Raw genomic sequence first — 20,547 nt, forward strand, 5'->3', positions numbered from 1 at the left:
GCTGGCATTCCTAACTCGTTTCCTGAAGAATGCCGTGATGTACCCATCGCAGTCACCTATCTCATCTATTCACAACTCTTCCTTGAGTAATGGAAATCAGGCACTTGAATTTCTTGGCCCACCTGGGATTATTTTTAGAGCCCCGTAACACCATGGGTCTGTCAGTGGTTCCGTTAATTTTAATAATTGTTGGCATCGATTTAGCCATCTGGGTGTCCGGATCTGACCGAAACACGTCACACACAGTATCTAATTGAATCCTCAGAGCAGCACTCTGATGAGGATGTGATTATATCATTTCATATTAGCAAACAACTGGTTGGCAGGTGGCTTTTGTTTAGTAGTCATTTGGAAGGGCAGGGGAGGGTTAAATTAGAAAATGTGATGAGATGAGAAAAGAAGTGGCAGATATGAGGTTTATATACACTCACACATACACACACGCATGTGTGCACATGCGTACACACACATTCCCATCAAAAATAAAGTTTTGAGGAGTTTTGGTGTCCAAGTTGAGCTTGTCATGTTTTCTTCTTTTACTGACGTTGATGGTCTGGCCTCTGTCATCATCTGTTTCAGCCAACATTATGACAGTTTAAATTCTAGAATTTTCTATCCTTGGCTTTTCTCATTTAGAAAAGAAGATTGAAGTTGAATCTCAGACCTGAGCTTATTTTGTAATCATAGGCAGGATTAGCTTTCAAGTGGAAGATATTTCAGTTTTCTTGTTGGACGGTGTTTCTCAAATACTAGTGAACACAAGAATAATCTAAGAAGCATCTTAAAATGAAGAATCTGATTTAACAGGTCAGAGGTGGTTCCCTGAAATCTACATTTCCTACAAATTTAGATTTAACAGCTTGAATCAAGGTGATTCAGATTTAAGTTACATTTCCTACAAATTTAGATTTAACAGCTTGAATCAAGGTGATTCAGATTTAAGTTGTCTAGGAGCCACATTACGAAAACTGCTAATTCCAGTATTAAAAATTGTAATGCAAGAGTAATCCACGTTTCCTGTGGGCCTGTCCTCTCCTCAGTCCCATCTTTAAAACTGTCTTAGAGAGGACCTCAAATGTTTTTATTAAAGACAATAACAATGATATTTATTAATAACAACCTTGGATGAAGAAGAGTTAAACAGTGCTTCAAAGCTATCTAAAAGTGTCCTCGGCCATATCTAATCAACCAAGATACAGGTCGCCTGCACAAATGTGAGAACCCACATGGAGCCTGGAAAACCTTTCCTGCCTGGGGCAGATACTGTTAATGGGGCAGAGCCCATATCTGAGAGCTCCTCCACATTTCCCAGCTTCCCAGCTTGCCTCTGTGATTGGGTCCAGGCCAATGAATTGTGGACAAAAGGAAAGAGCCACTTCTAGAGCTGATCTCTAAAATATCCAGAATAGTCTTTTATGCTAGTTGTCTTCCCTTCCCCATCTTTAGATAGGTAATGCCCAGGGTGACTACAAAGCTGTAAGACAATAGAACAAGATGGAAATAACCTGGCTTCCTGAGTTACTGTCTACAGGAGAGCTACCTGATCTTCACTGTATTGTGAAATGTGAGAACATAAGCCTCTGTGTACTAAGCTGCTGAAACTTTGGGGCTTATTTATTTAGGCAGCATAGTCTATCCTATCCTGACTAACACACTGCTATGTTATTGACAATTAATTAATAATCATGATATAAATTCTTTCTTTACTATAACAGAACAGACTAATTTCAACTAAATTTCCCACTGGGCCAATAACCTAGCAGAACATAACCTGGGCAATCTTGCCATTCCCCCCCCACTCTTTTCTTTTACCTCCTTGCACTGCAACAGTCTGAGTCAGGCAGATCTAGATTGAAATTCTAGCTTTGCCTCTTAGAAGTTGTGAGTCTGGACCTTTATTTTCTCTTTTCTAAAATAGGATAATTGACTAATATAGCTTTTGTGAATATTAAACGTGAGGGCAGATGACACGTGCTTTTTAGAATTCCTGATGTGTGTAAGGGCTTCACAAATGTCACGTCTTTGTCTTCCACCCCACCATATTCACCACTTCTTGGACTTCAAATCAATAGCCTGCATAGGACCATTATAACCAAATATTTGCTGAAAAGTATAAAAGTCAGTCTTGTTTAGCCTGCAAGGAATAACTATCCACTTTTTCATCTATGAAAAGTTTCTGGCTCTATGCCTAGAACTTGACCACAAACCAAACTCTACTGCATCTTCTATAGAAGATTATGAACTCCCTCGTAGGTCAGAAAGAGAATGGGGTCCACTAATTAAGTGGTTCTTACATTCAATGCCACATACCTAATGGGAAAATAGAAATGAACATGGCATCTGAAATGATGAAAAATAATGAAAACCTAAGAAGTTACTGCTTCCAGTCTTCAAATTTCTAGAGAATGCAATCATTTAATTCGGCCCCGTTATCTTTCCCATAAACTTCAAATACTGAAGTTATTTATTAATCTGAAAAACATATTTTTCTTTCTGTATGTGCTGGAGTAGTGTTTTCCAAATGCCCATAGTGACACATTACTGGGTTATAAATCAATTCAGGGAGTTAAAACCAGTATAAGCAGCATTAAAAATGAAACATAAGAGAGATTAGTAAAGTGTGTCACACATAGTAAGGGTATTATAGTTCATGAAAATTGTTCCTGATATAAACACACACACACACACACACACACACACAGGCAATTCTTGTTATCAAAGTAGCTGTGTTCTATTCAGAAGTGTAATTGCCGGATCATACAGTAGTTCTAATTTTAGTTTTTTTGAGGCATCTCCACACTATTTACCATAATGGCTATAGCAATTTACATTCCCACCTACAGTGCACAAAAATTCCTTTTCTTTACATTCTCACCAATACTATTGCTTGTTTTTTTTTTAATAATAGCTATTCTAACAGGTGTGAAGTGATAGCTCACTGTAGTTTTGATTTGCATTTCCCTGATGATTAATGATGTTAAACATTTTTTCATGTACCTAAATGTGTACCTTCCTTGGAAAAATGTCTATTTGGATCTCCTGCCATATTTTAATTCAGATTATTTGTTATTTTTCCCCCTCTATTGAGTTGTATGAGTGCTTTTTATTTAGAATATTAGCCCTTTATTAGATATTTAATTTGCAAATATTTTCTCCCATTCAGTAGGTTGCTTTTTTATTTTGTCAATTATTTGCTTTCCTGTGCAGAAGCTTTTTAGTTTGATGTAGTCCCACTTATTTATTTTTCCTTTTATTGCCTTTGATTTTGGTGTCAGATTCAAAAAATCATCAAAACCTATATCAAGGAGCTTATTGCCTATGTTTTCTTCTAGGAGTTTTATGGTTTTAGGTCTTACATTGAAGTTTAATTTCAAATTAATTTTTGTGTCTGGTATAAGAACGTGGTCCATTTTTAATTTTTTTTGCATGTTGCTGTTCAGTTTTCCTAACACCATTTATTGAAGATATTTTCCCCATTGTATATTTTTGCCCTAAATTAATTGACTGCATAGTCATTTTATTTCTGGGCTCTTGATTCTGTTCCATTGATCCATGTATCTGTTTTTATGCCAGTACCATATTGTTTTGATTACTATAGTCTTGTCATATTGTTTGAAATTTGTGTGTGATGTCTCCAGTTTTGTTCTTCTTTCTCGATTGCTTTGGCTATTTGAGGTCTTTCTGGTTCTACACAAATTTTAGAATTATTTGTTCTATTTCTGTGAAAAATGTCATTAGAATTTTGATAGAGGTTGCACTGAATCTGTAAATTGCTGTGGGCAATATGAACATTTTAACAAAAGTAACACTTCCAATTCATAAACACAGAATATCTTTCCATTTATTTGTGTCTTCTTTGGTTTCTTTCACTAATGTCTTATACTTTTCAGGATAGTGGTCTTTTACTTCCGTGATTAGATTTATTCCTAAGTGTTTAATTTTTTTTCTGATGCAATTGTAAGTGGGATTGTTATTTTAGTTTCTATCTCTGACTGTTCTCACAAAAATCTTTTAATCACCCAGTTTAAACAGTGTAAATGCTAAAGTAGGAGAACAATTTCATGATGACTTCAATGTCAAGTGAAAGGAGATTAGATGTTGTTTGAACAACATTGTGCAGAATATGGCAGGACAGCCGACAACTTCCATTTATGTTTACTTCAACTTTGAGTAAACGTTGTTTGCACTTTCATGCAAATATCCACCAAAATTTATATTCATATTATTGCCACCAAAGTCAGTACAATTTTTCTCATTAACTCCTACCTCAATAATAGAGCTCCTCTGAAGTCTCATCTGGAAATGATTTTACTAACAATAGCCTTTTAAGTGACATTTCTTCATGAGAAAATATACAAGCAAAGGGAACATGTTTTTCTCGTTATGATTACAGTTGACCTATGAACAATATGGGGGGTAGAGGCACTGACTCTAGCACAGTAGAAATCCATGTACTCGTATAATTTTTGATGCCCCCGAAACTTAGGTTGTCCCTCAGTTGTCCTCAGGAGATTGGTTCCAGGATCCCTACTGATATAAAAATCTGCAATGCTCAAGTCCCTTATATAAAATGGCATAGATCAATACAGACAGTAGACCCTCCGCATCCTTGGACTCCCAACTGTGTATCCAAAACAGTACAGGTATTTACTGGAAAGAAAACTCAGTTTATAAGTGGACCCAAGTAGTTCAAACCCATGTTGCTCAAGGATAAACTACTTGCATCTGTACCTATGTTGTAAAAGGTAAGGCATTACATCTTTGATAAACTCTGTAACAGCAAATGGAACTATTACATTTTTTATTATTGCAGTAGCTTTCATCCTGATAATTTGCTTGTAATTTTGGGATCAGTAAACAGCTCTGGTAGCAGCACATTCTGATAGTTATTAGAGCTGAAAACGGATGATGATATGCAATGTGGACAGCCATTATAGCTTCTGCTGTGATTATTTTATCTTCCTCATCTAAATGTTTCATAAAAATTTATTATTTTATCACATCTTTAGCACTGGTTAGGAAGTTGTGCATCTCTTATGTTTGGTTATTATTATATACTGGTTTATATTTGACTTTCCACCATTTTTTATATTAAATAGTTGGAAACTGCACTGAATTTCAAAAAGACGTTTTCCTCATTTAATAAATGATAAGAAAATTTATCACAAAATTTACCTTACGTTTTGGCATTTTGGGGTTCAACTATACACAAATTAAAATAAAGAGCAACAAGAGGAAGAAGTGATAAGATTGAATTTGATAATGTCATAGCAGTGAGTGTCACTCACAAATTGGAACACATAATTAACTGTACATAGGAGCTGAATTGTTGAAAGTTGTGAACCTGTGAACTAACAATAAATTGAACTCAATATCTGATCTAAAAATGATGGACTTTCCTTCTACTCACAAGGAAGAGCTGTGCTTGTAAGGCACAATATTATTGAATTAATGTTTTGGGAAGCCTGGCTTTCAGGGATCAGTGGACTTTGAGAAATGAGAGAGTTCAGAGACTGGTGGGCTTGCAGAGGTGCCAGTGTGGTTACTGGAGTGAGGCACTTACTGATTAGCTGTTGTCTAGAAGCATGGTGTTGTCGCTAAATGGCCTTTCAGAAGATTGGGCCGTCATTGATTTGCTAACTTCCAAAAGCATAGTTATTGGAATGAAGTGGTTGCTGACTGGCTGGTTTTCTGAGCGTGTATACTGATCTGTTATCACTTATTAGTGGTAGTTCCTTGTTCATGACTCAGGAGTTTGGCCAAAGAACAGTATTTTCATTTCTTATATAAGAAAAATGTGTATTTTAATTTCAAGTCCCTCCTTTTGGTCTTCTCTCAACCAAACCTGCTGCAGAGAACATATTAGATTGTGCAGATCTTTATTTGTGGAGGAATGATTTTTGGCTAGTGTTGCCAATTGAGAGATTTAAACACCAATTACTGTGGTGGAAAACTAGTGCAAATTGCTAACTTTTTGTGATTATTGAGAAGAGCTGAATACAGGATATTTAAGTATTTCTCTCAAAGTCAATATGAAAGTAGGAAACGTCATTAAAATACAGGACATGTCCTGGGTATTCAGATCATCTAGAACTCTGATCCAGGACACATCTCAGGTCCTGCTTTTCTGTTATCTTCCCAGCATAGGTTGTGTTCCATGGTCTAAAGGGTTCTCAAAGGAATGAGGTCCAAGGTGAGGCTGGATAGTTTGAGAAGTTCCAAGTCAGATTAAAGAGCCTCTGAAAAGTTTGAATCTAAGTAGTGACATGATTAAGTTTAAATTTTAGAGAGATAATTCTTTCATCTGTGTGAGAGATTTGGGAGTAAGGCCCAGAGGGTGGAAGCATGCGAGCTTGTTAGGAGTCTCAGCACTCAGTAGGAGACAAAGAATGAGAGCCATTATACTTTTCTTTGCACCAAAGATTAGTAATTTACTAATAGTATTGAGTAAAATAATTGTCAAAGTTTTGGGGTCTTATTTAAAAGGCATCATTTTGCCAATAATCCTAGGAAAATTTGGGCAGTGATAAGTAAAGGATACGGACTTAGTGAAGAACCATGAAATCATAATAGCTCCCCTCATTAGGAGTGTGTGTGTACTGGGCACTGAGTAGTTTTCCATGTATTACCTTCACAGTGTCATTATAAAGTAGGCACTTAGTGCAGTGGCTAAGAGTCAGGTTCTGAAGTCAGAATTCTGGGGTTCAAATCTGGGCTGTGTCACTTATTGGTTGTGCCACCTAAGGATATACATTCTTCAGTTCTATGATGGAGATAAAGCAGTGTTACCACGTGTGATCATTTTAAGGACTACATGAGATAATGAGCCTAGATTGTTGTTTATAGGGGCTGTCCTGTTATAAATGTTCAATAAGTTTTAGCTATTATTATAACATAATTTTACAGATGAGGAAACTGAATCTTAGAGAGATTAGGTACTTTTCCAAGTACCTTGTACCAAGTACCGAGGTACCAAGTACCTCACAATGTAGGGGACAGGTAGGAGTTTAACCCAGATATATCTGACTTCAAAGCCTCTGATTCTTAATGATTACTCTCTAATATCTCTCAATATCAGAGACACAGGTTTGGAGAAAATAAAATATATGCACATGAAAGGAGAAAAATTGAAGTATTCTTTTTTTTTCCTAAGAAGAAAAGATTATGTGGTCAGAAATGGTTGTGTTCTCAGTCATAATAAACCAATGGAAACTAAAGCTGACCCACAGCCATGTCTGTTACTTGAGGTTCAGTTATAGTGCCTTTTTAATTAAGGTATTTCAGAGAACATTATGCCAACTGTAGACTTGGATGAAATAGAATAAAAAATCTAGAAGAAATGATTACCACTTAAAAATAACTATGGTAGTTTAAAAAAAAATTAATATGGTATCTGCTTTCCCAATTGCACTGGCATTAATTCAATATCAGGAAATTGATTTGAAGGTTTTTGCCCTTTAAATTTCCACCAATCAAAGATGCTCTGCTGGGATGTCGTACATCTGCCTACACAGAGAACTACTATTCAATTGCCTTCTGCTGGTTTGTGTAATTTGAGTCAGAACATTCTCTCTGTTTCTATATTGCTATTGCTATTTTTGCCTTAGTTTTGATGGTTGGCTCAGCTACTGTTTATCTAAATTTAAGAAAACAGGAAGGCAAATAGTTCAAAGTCATGGTAATAGAGCAGCCACTATGTTAACAGTTCCACTCCAAACTCTTTCCTTAGGGACAGAATAACAATCTCAGTTAAGGGTTTTTGGACACTTGTTTAGTTACTAAATTGATAATATTGTGAAGATATCTAAGTCTAGATCTTAAATTTTAGTTAATTGTTTGGTTTCCACAAAAAATTGGGGTCTATAGTCTCTTTTGGAGAGCCCTAATTAAAGGCATAGTTTTAACTTCTCAATTTATAGGATTTGAAATGGATTAATTACTTTTTCCTAACAGCTTTATTGAGGTGTAATTGACACAGAATAAACTGCAGGTATTTAAAGTGTAAAATTTGGTAAGTTTCGATATACACATGTATACACACACACACACACACACACACACACACACACACACACCTATGAAAGCATCACCACAGTTAAGACAATGAAAAAAAAGTCCATAGACATTTCCTCATGACCCTTTATAGTCCTGTTCTTCCCTCCTTCCCTCCCGACCCCGTGAAGCCACTGATCTATTTTCTTTTACTATAGATTAAAATGTGTTGTAGGCAGCATTTAAAAATGACCCCCAGTGACCCTCACCCTTGTATAATCCCCTCTCCTTTGAGTATGGGGAGAACATGTAAGTATAATGAAGTATTATTTCCATGATTATGTTTCATTATGTGGCAAAAGGGATATGACAGATATAATCAAGTTTACTAATCAGTGGACCTTAAGATAAAGAGATTGTTTGGATAAGGCTAACCCAGCCAAATGAGTCCTCTAAAAGCAGAGGCAGCAATAGAAAAGTAATACAGATTTTGGTACATGGAAGTGGAAGAGCTGCCATAAGACATTCCTAAAATGTGGGAGTGGCTTTGGAATCAGGCAAGGATTTGAGGCTGGAAGACGGTTAGTAGAAATATAGATGTTAAAGGTGTTCCTGTTGAGGTCTCAGAAGGGAGTGAGAAAGACATTATTGGAATCTGGAATAACAAGGACTCTTATTATCATCATGGCAAAAAGCCTAGCAGAAAGCATAGCCAAATTGTGTTCTTCAGGTATGTGGAAAGCAGAACTTTTAAGCAATGAACTTGTATATACAGTTAAGGAGATTTCTAAGCAAAGTGTTGAAGATGCTGCCTGGTTTCTTGCTGCTTACAATAAAATGCAAGAGGAGATACATTGAGAGATACATTGAGAGAAGAACTAAACAAAAAGGAACCAGGGCCTGAGAATACTAAAAATTCTCTGCCTCTTCAAATGGCAAAAGATGCTAAAATTAAGAGCTTCACTGTCAAGAGAGCATGATCTAGAGAAATGGCTGAGGGAGTGACTCTACCTCCCTTTGCTGAAAGCTGGGAAAGTTATTAAAAAGTCAGAATATTCATCCACAAGAAATTAGGAGTGTTCCTCATATCCTTTCACTTAAACCAGTGGACCTCTAAATAGTTTCCAGGCATTGTCCTTCATCCTTCTCAGCAAAATTCAAAGGTACAGAAAAAATTATGTGGAAAGATCTGTGGCTATGACTTTTGTTTTACTGAGTGAACCCTTGTGAAATCCATGGAAGACTTCTTGAAAATTTTATATCAGTAGAAATGCTGCCAGCTTAGATTAAAAGGGACAGAGAGAGTACAAAATGAAAAGAGGCTATTGTGGGAAGGTTTTTAAAAACAAATTTAACTTTTTTAATGGATAAGATATAGGACTATGGTGGTTTTAAGCATTCCATGTGAGTTGTTGAATTTATTTACATAAAGTTGTTCATAGTATTCCCTTTTAAATCTTTTAATGTCTATAGAATCTGTAGTTTTATCTCTCTTATTGTATTGATAATTATGTCTTTTCTCTTCTTTATCTGATTAGCCTGCTGGAGACATACATTTTATTAAGCTTCTAAAAAAAAAAAAAAAAGCAGCTTTAGATTTCATTGATTTTTCACTATTTTTTAAAGATTTTATTGATTTCTGTTCTAATTTCTACTATTTCCTTTCTTTTACTTAATTTAAATTTAGTTTTTTCTATTTTTTGTAGTTTATTAAGGTGAAGGGTGAAGTCATTGTTTTGGGACCTTTTTCTTTTCTAATATAGGCATTTAATGCTACAAATTTCCTCCTAAAAACTGCTTTAGTGACATCCTGCAAATTTTGATAAATTGTTGTGTTTTAATTTTTAATTAATTCAAAATTTTGAATTTCCCTTTGGTTTCTTCTTTCATTCATTGATTATTTAGAAGTACACTTTTGTTATTTAGATTGCAAATATTTGGGTTTTCCAGAGATCTTTCTGTTATTGATTTCTAATTTAATTCTATTGTGGTCAGGAAACATACCTTGTATGACGCAAATCCTTTTAAATTTATTGAGACTTGTTTTGGAGCCTAGAATCTGGTTTGTCTTGGGAAATGTTCCACCTATTCTTCAGAACAAGATTCATTCTGCTGTACTTGGATAAAGTGTTCAATAAATGTCAACTAGATCAAGTTAGTTGGCATTTTATATCTTGTTATGTATACTGATTTTCTGTCTACTAGTTCTATTAATTATTAAAATTTCTGACTATAATTTATGTTCATTCAAATTAAAGGAAAAGGAAGTAAGTTTCAGTTCACTAATCTCCACTGATGTCTGTGTGTGAGTGAGGGGGTTGTGCTGTTTCCAGTGACTTAAGACCTCCTCCTCCACATAAACATGCTGTCTAAATAAAAACAAAGTGCTTGCTATGAAAACACAGCTTCCAAAAAAGAAAAAAATCCTTTTTCCATTACCTCCACTCCCTTTCAACTTTACTGCTTTCCCTGTAAAAGTCCCTCCACTCCCTTTCAACCTTACTGCTTTCCCTGTAAAAGTCCTATATATAAATTCTGTAGTTATCACTGTTGGGTAGTAGTATATTAGTGGTCTTACATGGTTCACATGCTTTAATATTATAACATACAAAAAGATTGAACATAGACAATAGTTTAGTGGTTACTAGAGAGTAAAGGAGGAGGGGGGTAGTAGATGAGGGTAAATGGGATCAAATATATGGGAATGGGAGGAGAACTGACTCCGGGTAGTGAACACACAATGTGATATATAGATGATGTAATACAGAATTGTACACTTGAAAGCTATGTAACTTTACTAACCATTGTCACCCCCAATAAACTTTAATTAAAAAAAGAAAAAAAGATTGGATTATTCCTGAAAATTCTGAACAAGTTCATGGAGAGACATAGATTGTCAAGTTTTTAAACTCACAAATCGGAAAAATTGTGTAGAGATTATCTGCATTATAGGATATGTCTGGGATTCAAGAGTTCAGGTACCAAAACCTTCTGCTAATAATGTGGTTTGGTTTTCTATTTTGTCCTCCACAGCTGACAGATAACTGAGAGATAATTGAGAGCTAAATCTTTTGTCCGTACACACTTTTGCACATTTAACTACCTTACAAAAAATTTTGGTAATTTGAATATGTAGTTTTAAATTTAGTTTGAATATTAAATTGACACATTTAAAAACTTTACATCAGTGTTTAGGTCAGAGAGATTGCATGGAGTTACTATTTATAGATTGTTAAAGACACCTCTGTGCAATGTCAAGACTGTTGCTTGAGGACAGTTCCTTGAATTACAGCACAGAAACTTTAATACCTACCTCAGGAATGATAGGGGCCTTAAATAGGCAGTCATATTTACTAAAGAAACCTAGAGTTTTCTTAGATTGCCAACCTTAGCAAGACAAGAAATGTCAGGGTGACAGAGTTTAAGTGGCTCTTTCAGATACATTACACCGATTCTCTACATTTAAGATGCAAAACAGCCTCCCAAGAGCTATTTAATTAAATGAAAGTAAGTCTAGTCCCTTTGGAACCAAATGGTTCAGTGAGCAAATACGTATCAGCAAGTGAAGGAAGTGGGCAAAGTTATTATGTGCTTCATAGACACAGTGACACTTTATAACCCTATATCAGGGATCCTAAACAGTGATTGGTTGGGAAAATTATCAAACTGCATTTAAATTTCAGCAGGTACAAAATTGTCACGCAAAAGTCCAGGACAGTGTGCCACTCAGTCTTCAAAGAAAAAGATAAGAAATCCTGGATTTTCAAAGTCCTTTTGAAGCCTTTTAAGGTAAGATGAAACATCCTCTTTACTCAGAATCAACAGAAGACTTTAGAAAGAAATTTGAATTTCAGAAAAGAAGCCAACTAGATTTTAAGAAGTGAATAACCCTGTATGATTAGATATTTTTCCTTCCCTTTTGACTGGTCAAATCAAGAGTTTGTATTAAAAGATAATGGAAACTTATGTGGGAAAGGATGCTAATTCCACCTAGCAAAATATTGCCTCACTGAAGAATAGGGTTTTTTGTTTTCCCACAGCCAGTATGTCAAGATATCAGTTGCTAATAGAAAGAGTATATGTAAGATGAAGCAAATTTTAAATGTAAAATGTTAACAACAGATTGAGTGATTAGAATCTTTTATGTATAATTCACTAAAGTACCATTAGTGTTATTTTTATCGAGAAAAAACATTTTTAAGAACCTTGAATCTACATAGTTAACCATTGCTATGTAAGATGTGATGGGATTTAATGAAAAAGGGGAAAAAAAACCTCTTCTTCTTTTAAATAGTAACAATAGTAACATTCAAACACTGACTCTATTAAGAAATAAACATGAATTTTAGAATTTGATTTAACACATTATGTTACATTTATTTCAAAGTCTGGCTAACCTACTCAGTGATAAGTTCCATGAGGGTAGGGCTCGTGTGTTTCTAGGACTGAATGTCTGGCCCACATTAGGTTTTCAAATTTTTGTTGAATGAATGAATGAAACTCATGAATGAATGAGTTTACATTTAATTTCTTGGTCCCTGAAAAATCAAACTGGCCTAGAAAATTAATTTATTTTCTGCCAACTGACATCAGGGTTTTAAAAGCTATATTCAAACACTTCTATTTAGAATATCTAGAGATTCTGACTTCTGTTACTTTGCTTTTCCATCTTACAATATAATGATAGGTTTGAAAAAAGAAAGGTATGTTACTAAAAAATTGGCAAACTGAGGTGGAAATTTGATAATTATCTGGTTGCTTTGGTTAGTTTCAATAAAAAAAATTAGATAACTCAGATTTAAAAAATCTAGCTTGGACTTTCAAACAAGGCTTTAATTAGGCTTTTCACTGTTTTATTATTTATTTGTCTAAATTAACTAGATAATTGCTAAATCTCATTTTATTTATGGCAATAACATAATCAGAAAGGGGATTCCCACAATTCTCTGCTTTCCAACTGACAAAATTGAGGCCATTTCTGTAGTCATCTTTCAAGTCATTACCTACATGTGGAAACAGTGGTGAGCATTCTCACGCATCATGCAATTGCTCTGGAGTGAATCTGAAGGGAGCTAAATGTGGGCAGATTACTGGGCTGCAGTTTACTACAAAGGGGCTGCATATAACCTTGGCCTTTATTGTAGGTGCCTTTCGAGGACCATGGCTCCTCCAAATTGCACTGCAGATTGGCCTTCTGCAGAGTCTATGTCATGGTTACGGACTGCCAAGTACAGTGTAACCCTTGCTTACTGAACAGCTGCCCTTCAGAATCTGTTGCCAGAGCTCTGCGTTATACTTGTCCTGAGGTCACCTCAGCCTCGCTTTTAATCTATAGCATTTTGGAAGGAGGTCTTGGCTTCCTGCTGAGCAGCTACGAGAGTAATCACTTTTTCCCTTCTCTCAGTAGCTCTGAGCTGTCCTCCCTCCTGTGAAGACATGCCAATAATCCTATAGCAGCTGATATTCACTGAGGTTTTATTATATTTCCACTGTCAACATTAAATTCAATAAAGGCTGTTTTATGACATGCAGGATTATAATCTATAAATCCAGTGGGAGTTCATGAAAAAGGAGTAAAACTCCCTTTCTTTCTATAGTAATAGTATCTCTACATCAGGAAATTCAATTTACAGTAACTAGGAATTTAAATTTTGATTCACATGGACTATAACGTCTATTCCAATGTACCAAAAATATATTCTAGATCATTTCTGGATGTGAATTCTAACAGGAATAAAGGATCATGTTTTTAGAAGTCCCACATAATAATTGCTATCATTTATTAAGAGATTGCTAAATACCCAGGACAGTGCTAGCTATTGCTTATACTAATACATATTTATTCATCAACAACATTCATAAAATGTCTTTTTCTGTGCTATGTATCAGACTACAACGATCATCAAAACATTCTCCTGGGTCTCAGGAGCTTTCAGTAGGGCAGGGGAACATACAAGCAACCAGGATATTTTAAAACAGTGCAGTGTGCTACTAGTGAGGGGTGCAGAAGCAGCTGGGTGTAAAAGGAGATACTGAACACCTTCTGACATAGATTCAGAGAAGGCTTTTCAGAAAATATTCTTCTGCTAAAATAATTGGGGTAATCCTGAAGTGCAAGCATTATTATTATCCCAGACAGAGGAAACAAAGACTTAATAAAGTGACTCAAATTTCTCAAGCTCACACATCAAGTAGCAAACGTAGAATTTGAACCCAGGTCTCTGAATCCAAACTCCATGTTCTTTCCATTAGCCTAGACTCCCTTGTGTCTTTCCCTTACATCTAGAATAACCCAATGTATGGATTTGGGGTGAGGATGATACCTGCCTCACCTTCTAAGCACAATAATAGCACACCTAGCTAATACTTGGTCTCAGAAGGGAGGGAGATTTTTACCATCAAGAAGGACAAAGATGTGGTTATGCCTTTGTGCGTACATGGCTGTTCCCCTTTACTGGCAGAGGCAGACAACATCTAGGTGGCTACATTGGTGCTGAGTGTGATAGTGCACTGTATGTCCCCGTGACCACTCCGTATGTTCCAGAACACTGAGCCTTGACAGCTGCCTTCTCATGTTGGATACATACTCCTTGCCCCCCAAAAAAGGCAAATGCTTACAGACCAAACTAAGACATTACTGTGGTTATCATGTCTTGCTTTATAAGTAACCTTGTGCTGTTCTCTTTTTCTTTTTAATAGCCATTAATTAATATTACTAAAGACAATGAAGATAATTATATATGTTTGCATTTGGGCAGCAGCATGGGCTATTCCGGTAAGTATGCCTTCCTCAGAAAACCTCTTGACTTTGCTATCTCTTTTCACCTACTATTAAAAAATATATATCTAACCACTATGCTGTAGAGCTGAAACTAATGTAAAATATTATCAAATGTCGACTGTAACTGAAAAAAAAATTAAAATATATGTATATTTCCTTAAGACTTTGCAGATAAGCTGAGTCTAAACATTTAGGTTTGCATAAAACAGTTGACAAGATATCTCTGGGGTCTCAAGAAAACCAAACATGATTCCAAATTCATGCTCCCATTCCTCCAATCAAAACTCATGCTGGTCAGAAGGATTATTATTTTAAAAATTCAATCAGATTATCTTGTTTCAATGCTCAGAAGTTATGAAGACTTTGTTCCTCTTTGCTCATGCACTATGAATTTTATTCTAATATCAATGAATTGTTTAGGAAGTTTTAGGAAAGAAAAATGGGAAAAAGACTTCTTTTCAACATAGGAAAAAAATAATGTTTCACTCAGGGAGTTATTTTTTATATGCTCACTGTGGAAAATTTGGAACATACAGACAAACACCAACAAAGAAAATCGAACCATTTGTAATTTTATCAGTCAGCTGCTATGGTTAACATTTTGATATGTTTTCATAATACCAAACACTTTAGTATTTATGTAATTGAGAATTTTCTCAACTATGTCAAATGTGTTTGTGAAGGACACAGAAGTAGCCAATACTTGATTTTGCTTCTGCACCAGCTCTTGTCACAACAACTTTTCTCTTAGGAGTTTTGGCCAAGATTATACCTAGGGCGTGTCTTGTGCTATTATTACAAGAGGCTAATTACATAGAAACACCAAATGTCTATCTCCTCTTCTTTAATAAAGACTATTCTCTTTCAATAGTTGAGATAAATGGTCTGGTTAATTTATCAATAAAATTGGTAACAACATTGTGGAAAATATCTGCATGCCCAGTTTAAATTCCACATAAGCCTGTAAAAGGTCACCTCTTTTTTCTACCTGATTAGATCATACTTTGGCCTTTATGTTTTACATATTTTTCTTCATGTAGAGAAAAGTGTGTGTGTGTGTGTGTGTGTGTGTGTGTGTGTGTGTATGTACAAAAAATAAGAATGTTTTCGATTTCCAATATTTTCACTTTGGTAGGTTCCTCAAATCAAGCCATTGGCAAGATATGCTGTTGACAAACCTGTGAATTTAAATCTTCTAGCAAAATTGGAAGTGCCAATGCAGGTATGGGGTATAAAATGTGTTTCTATAAGGTGTTTTTAGATTCCATTAACTTCCCAAAATTGACACTCTTCTTTTTCAGTTTGCATTACTTCAAGATGATATCCATGATTTATTTTTGTTTCTTTTCCAGGATGAGTTAAATGCCAATGATACCACCAAAGAAAGTGATGTCCCCATGTATGAGAATGAAATAGGAAGGCCACAGTACATCGAAAATGGTTACAAAGGAGAGAGAAATGGCTCTGAGGGGGCAGAAGCAAAAAAGAAAAGTTTTTATACGCATTCCACGTTAGGGAATGAAGAGGGGAATCCTGAGGATCAGAATGGGGGCACATATGGTCATGATGGGATACATGGGAGAGAAGAAACCACCACAGCAAATGGCATCAGGGGACAAGTAAGCATTACCAACAATACTGGAGCAGCAAATGGGAGCAATATTAATGGAAATACCGAAAAGAATTCAACAAATGAGGATGTTGGAGATGCAAGTCAGAGTGAGGATGCTATTGTTGTCAAAGTAGATGAACATCAAGTAGCTGGAAGCAATAACAATTCAGGCCACGAAGATGGAATAAATGGGAATTCCTGTAGAAATGAGGGAAATACTAGTGAAACAACATCTCAGAGAGTAGACGAGAGAAATGGTAATGAGGAGGCAGGAGTGACACCAAGGGGAAGTGGAGCTGGCAATCGAGAAGATGCTGGCCTGGATAATTCTGATGGGAGTCCTAGCGGGGATGGAGTAGATGAGGATGAAGATAAGGGCTCTGGTGGTGATGAAGGTGAAGAAACAGGAAATGGAAAAGAGGGCAGTAATAACAGCAAGGGCCAGGAGGGTCAGGGTCATGGAAAAGGAGATGAGGATGACAACAGCTTAGGGCAAAATTCAATTAGTAATGAAGATAATGATCCTGAAGACAAAGAAGATCCCCATGACACAGATGGAGACAATGCCTCTAAGAGTGAGGAGGATTCCGACCATATTCCAGAAGACACTGATAGCCAAAGAATAGAGGACATCCAAAAACCCAATCACAGAGAAAACAATGGTGTAGAAAATGGAATCATCAAAGAATCAGAGCCAAGTACTAATGGGAAGAGCCAAGATAAGGTTAGTTTGGGAAGCTGATTTCTTTCAATGGCAGTTTAAATTCTCCCCCTCCACCCACTAACAATAGCACACAAATAAATCATGACACAAATAAAGTGTTTATGTATTTTTGCACCTAAATTACTTTAAAATTTAATGGGAAAGTGAGTCTTACTAGACTTCGATATAGAACAATTTTAAAAATCAGACATTTCTGAACATTTGATTCTAATTCTAGAAAAGTCTTATGCTAAATAATGGCTGCAGCATGTAATGGTTTACAAAACTTACTACTGGTTAAAAATGTGGATGGGTTGTTATATAATCTAAACACTAGAGCACGTTTAAGTACTGACTAAAGCACATTTCCAGAAACAGATGTTTCTGAAGTACCAGAAGCTGAATTCTTGTTTTTCTGGTCACTTTCCCCAGTCAGTCTTTCTTCAACCAATGCAATTTTGCATCACAACATGCACTAATTAACCATTCTTTATTCCATCTTTCCATAGGGAATAGAAATTGAAAATCCCAGCAGTGGCAACAGAGATAATATTACCAAGGAAGCTGGAAAAGTCAATGAAGATAAAGAGAGTAAAGGACAACATGGAATGATCAAAGGAAATATCAAGACACAAGGAGAGGCTGACAACATGCAAGGACCTGCCCCAAAATCAGAACCTGGAAATAAGGTTGGACACAGCAAAACAAGTAGTGACAGTAACAGTGGTGGATATGACAGTTATGAGCTTGATGATGAATCCATGCAGGGAGATGATCCCAATAGCAGTGATGAGTCTAAAGGCAATGGTGATGCCAATTCTGAAGATGACAATGACAGCAGTAGCCAAGGACATACTTCTTATAACTCTGATGAATCCAAAGATAATGGCAATGAGAGTGACTCAAAAGGAGAAGGAAATGATGACAGTGATAGCATATCAGACGTTAATGATAATGACAGTGATGGCAATAGTAACAATGGGAGCGATGAAAACAGCAAATCAGACAGCAGCAAAGATCAATCAGACAGCAGTGACAGTAGTGACAACAGTGACAGCAAATCAGATAGCAGTGACAGCAGTGACAGCAGTGACAGCAGTGATAGCAGTGACAGCAGTGACAGCAGTGACAGTAGTGACAGCAGTGACAGCAAATCAGATAGTGACGGCAGTGACAGCAGTGATAGTAGCGACAGCAGTGACAGCAAATCAGATAATAGTGACAGCAGTGACAGCAAATCAGACAGTAGTGACAGCAGCGACAGCAGTGACAGCAGTGATAGCAGTGACAGCAGTGATAGCAGTGACAGCAGTGACAGCAAATCAGACAGTAGTGACAGCAGTGACAGTAGTGACAGCAGTGACAGCAAATCAGACAGCAGTGACAGCAGTGACAGCAAATCAGACAGCAGTGACAGCAAATCAGACAGCAGTGACAGCAGTGACAGTAGTGATAGCAGTGACAGCAAATCAGACAGCAGTGACAGCAGTGACAGTAATGACAGCAGTGACACCAAATCAGACAGTAGTGATAGCAGTGACAGCAAATCAGACAGCAGTGACAGCAGCGACAGCAGTGACAGCAGTGATAGCAGTGACAGCAGTGACAGCAAATCAGACAGTAGTGACAGCAGTGACAGTAGTGACAGCAGTGACAGCAAATCAGACAGCAGTGACAGCAGTGACAGCAAATCAGACAGTAGTGACAGCAGTGACAGTAGTGACAGCAGTGACAGCAAATCAGACAGCAGTGACAGCAGTGACAGCAAATCAGACAGCAGTGACAGCAAATCAGACAGCAGTGACAGCAGTGACAGTAGTGACAGCAGTGACACCAAATCAGACAGTAGTGATAGCAGTGACAGCAAATCAGACAGTAGTGATATCAGTGACAGTAGTGACAGCAGTGACAGCAAATCAGATAGCAGTGATAGCAGTGACAGTAGTGACAGCAGTGACAGCAAATCAGACAGCAGTGACAGCAGTGACAGCAAATCAGATAGCAGTGATAGCAGTGACAGTAGTGACAGCAGTGACAGTAGTGATAGCAGTGACAGCAAATCAGACAGCAGTGACAGCAAATCAGACAGTAGTGACAGCAGTGACAGTAGTGATAGCAGTGACAGCAAATCAGACAGCAGTGACAGCAGTGACAGCAAATCAGATAGCAGTGATAGCAGTGACAGTAGTGACAGCAGTGACAGTAGTGATAGCAGTGACAGCAAATCAGACAGCAGTGACAGCAAATCAGACAGTAGTGACAGCAGTGACAGTAGTGATAGCAGTGACAGCAAATCAGACAGCAGTGACAGCAAATCAGACAGTAGTGACAGCAGTGACAGCAGTGATAGCAGTGACAGCAGTGACAGCAAATCAGACAGCAGTGACAGCAGTGACAGTAGTGATAGCAGTGACAGCAAATCAGACAGCAGTGACAGCAGTGACAGTAGTGACAGCAGTGACAGCAGTGATAGCAGTGACAGCAGTGACAGCAAATCAGACAGCAGTGACAGCAGTGACAGTAGTGATAGCAGTGACAGCAAATCAGACAGCAGTGACAGCAGTGACAGCAAATCAGACAGCAGTGATAGCAGTGACAGTAGTGACAGCAGTGACAGCAAATCAGACAGTAGTGACAGCAGTGACAGCAATGATAGCAGTGACAGCAGTGACAGCAGTGAGAGCAGTGACAGCAGTGACAGCAGTGAGAGCAGTGACAGTAGTGAGAGCAGTGACAGTAGTGACAGCAGTGACAGCAGTGAGAGCAGTGACAGTAGTGAGAGCAGTGACAGCAGTGACAGTAATGAAAACAGCGACAGTGCATCTGACAGTAGTGATGAGAGTGGCAGCAACAGCAATGGCAACAACGGTAATGGCAACAATGGTAGTGATAGTGACAGTGATAGTGACAGTAAAGGCAGTGACAGTAATCACTCAACCAGTGATGATTAGAACTAAAGAAAACTCCACAAGATTCCTTTTGGAAAAAGCTTGGTGAGTGATAGGAAATCAATAATTCCAAAAAAGTAAAGAAAGGGGAGAAATAAACAGAGGACATGTAAACATCCACAGAAAATGAGGGGAATTAAATCAAACTGGCGGATTCAGAGCCATGTTCCAACTCCCGCAGAGAGAGAATCTGAATGTATTACCTTTGGTACATGTGTGTTAAAACATATTCTGAAAAGAGTTTGCTAAAAGTGTAAATCTAAACATAAAAGAACAATTAAAAATTATTTAATACTTCACACAGAAACCTCAAGTAATCATGTACTACATGATAACCTCAATTGAAATGCCAAGCTTTAGAGAATGTAGCAAGCAAACACTTCTTAGAAACAACCTGTGGCTTTGCCTTAATCTTTCAGTAATTACATATTCTGAATAGATGGTTCACTTTCTGCTGAGTAAAAGATGCTGTTACTGTGATATCCAGCTTGGGTACTAATTCATGTGCTTG

The 20,547-nt window shown here is 36.9% G+C and overlaps 1 protein-coding gene across 1 annotated transcript; it reads left to right on the top strand.

The window, feature by feature from the left end:
• Nucleotides 1–14,716: 14,716 nt before the first annotated feature.
• Nucleotides 14,717–20,039, top strand: DSPP (dentin sialophosphoprotein; the record flags this gene model as incomplete). Its single annotated transcript, XM_081052729.1, has 4 exons — nucleotides 14,717–14,767; nucleotides 15,909–15,995; nucleotides 16,126–17,109; nucleotides 17,598–20,039. 4 exons carry the CDS (start codon nucleotides 14,717–14,719, stop codon nucleotides 20,037–20,039), a joined length of 3,564 nt encoding a protein of 1,187 aa, XP_080908855.1.
• Nucleotides 20,040–20,547: the final 508 nt, after the last annotated feature.

The sequence above is a fragment of the Rhinolophus hipposideros genome (genome assembly GCF_964194185.1).
Source record: "Rhinolophus hipposideros genome assembly, chromosome: 1".
Classification (NCBI taxonomy): domain Eukaryota; kingdom Metazoa; phylum Chordata; class Mammalia; order Chiroptera; family Rhinolophidae; genus Rhinolophus; species Rhinolophus hipposideros.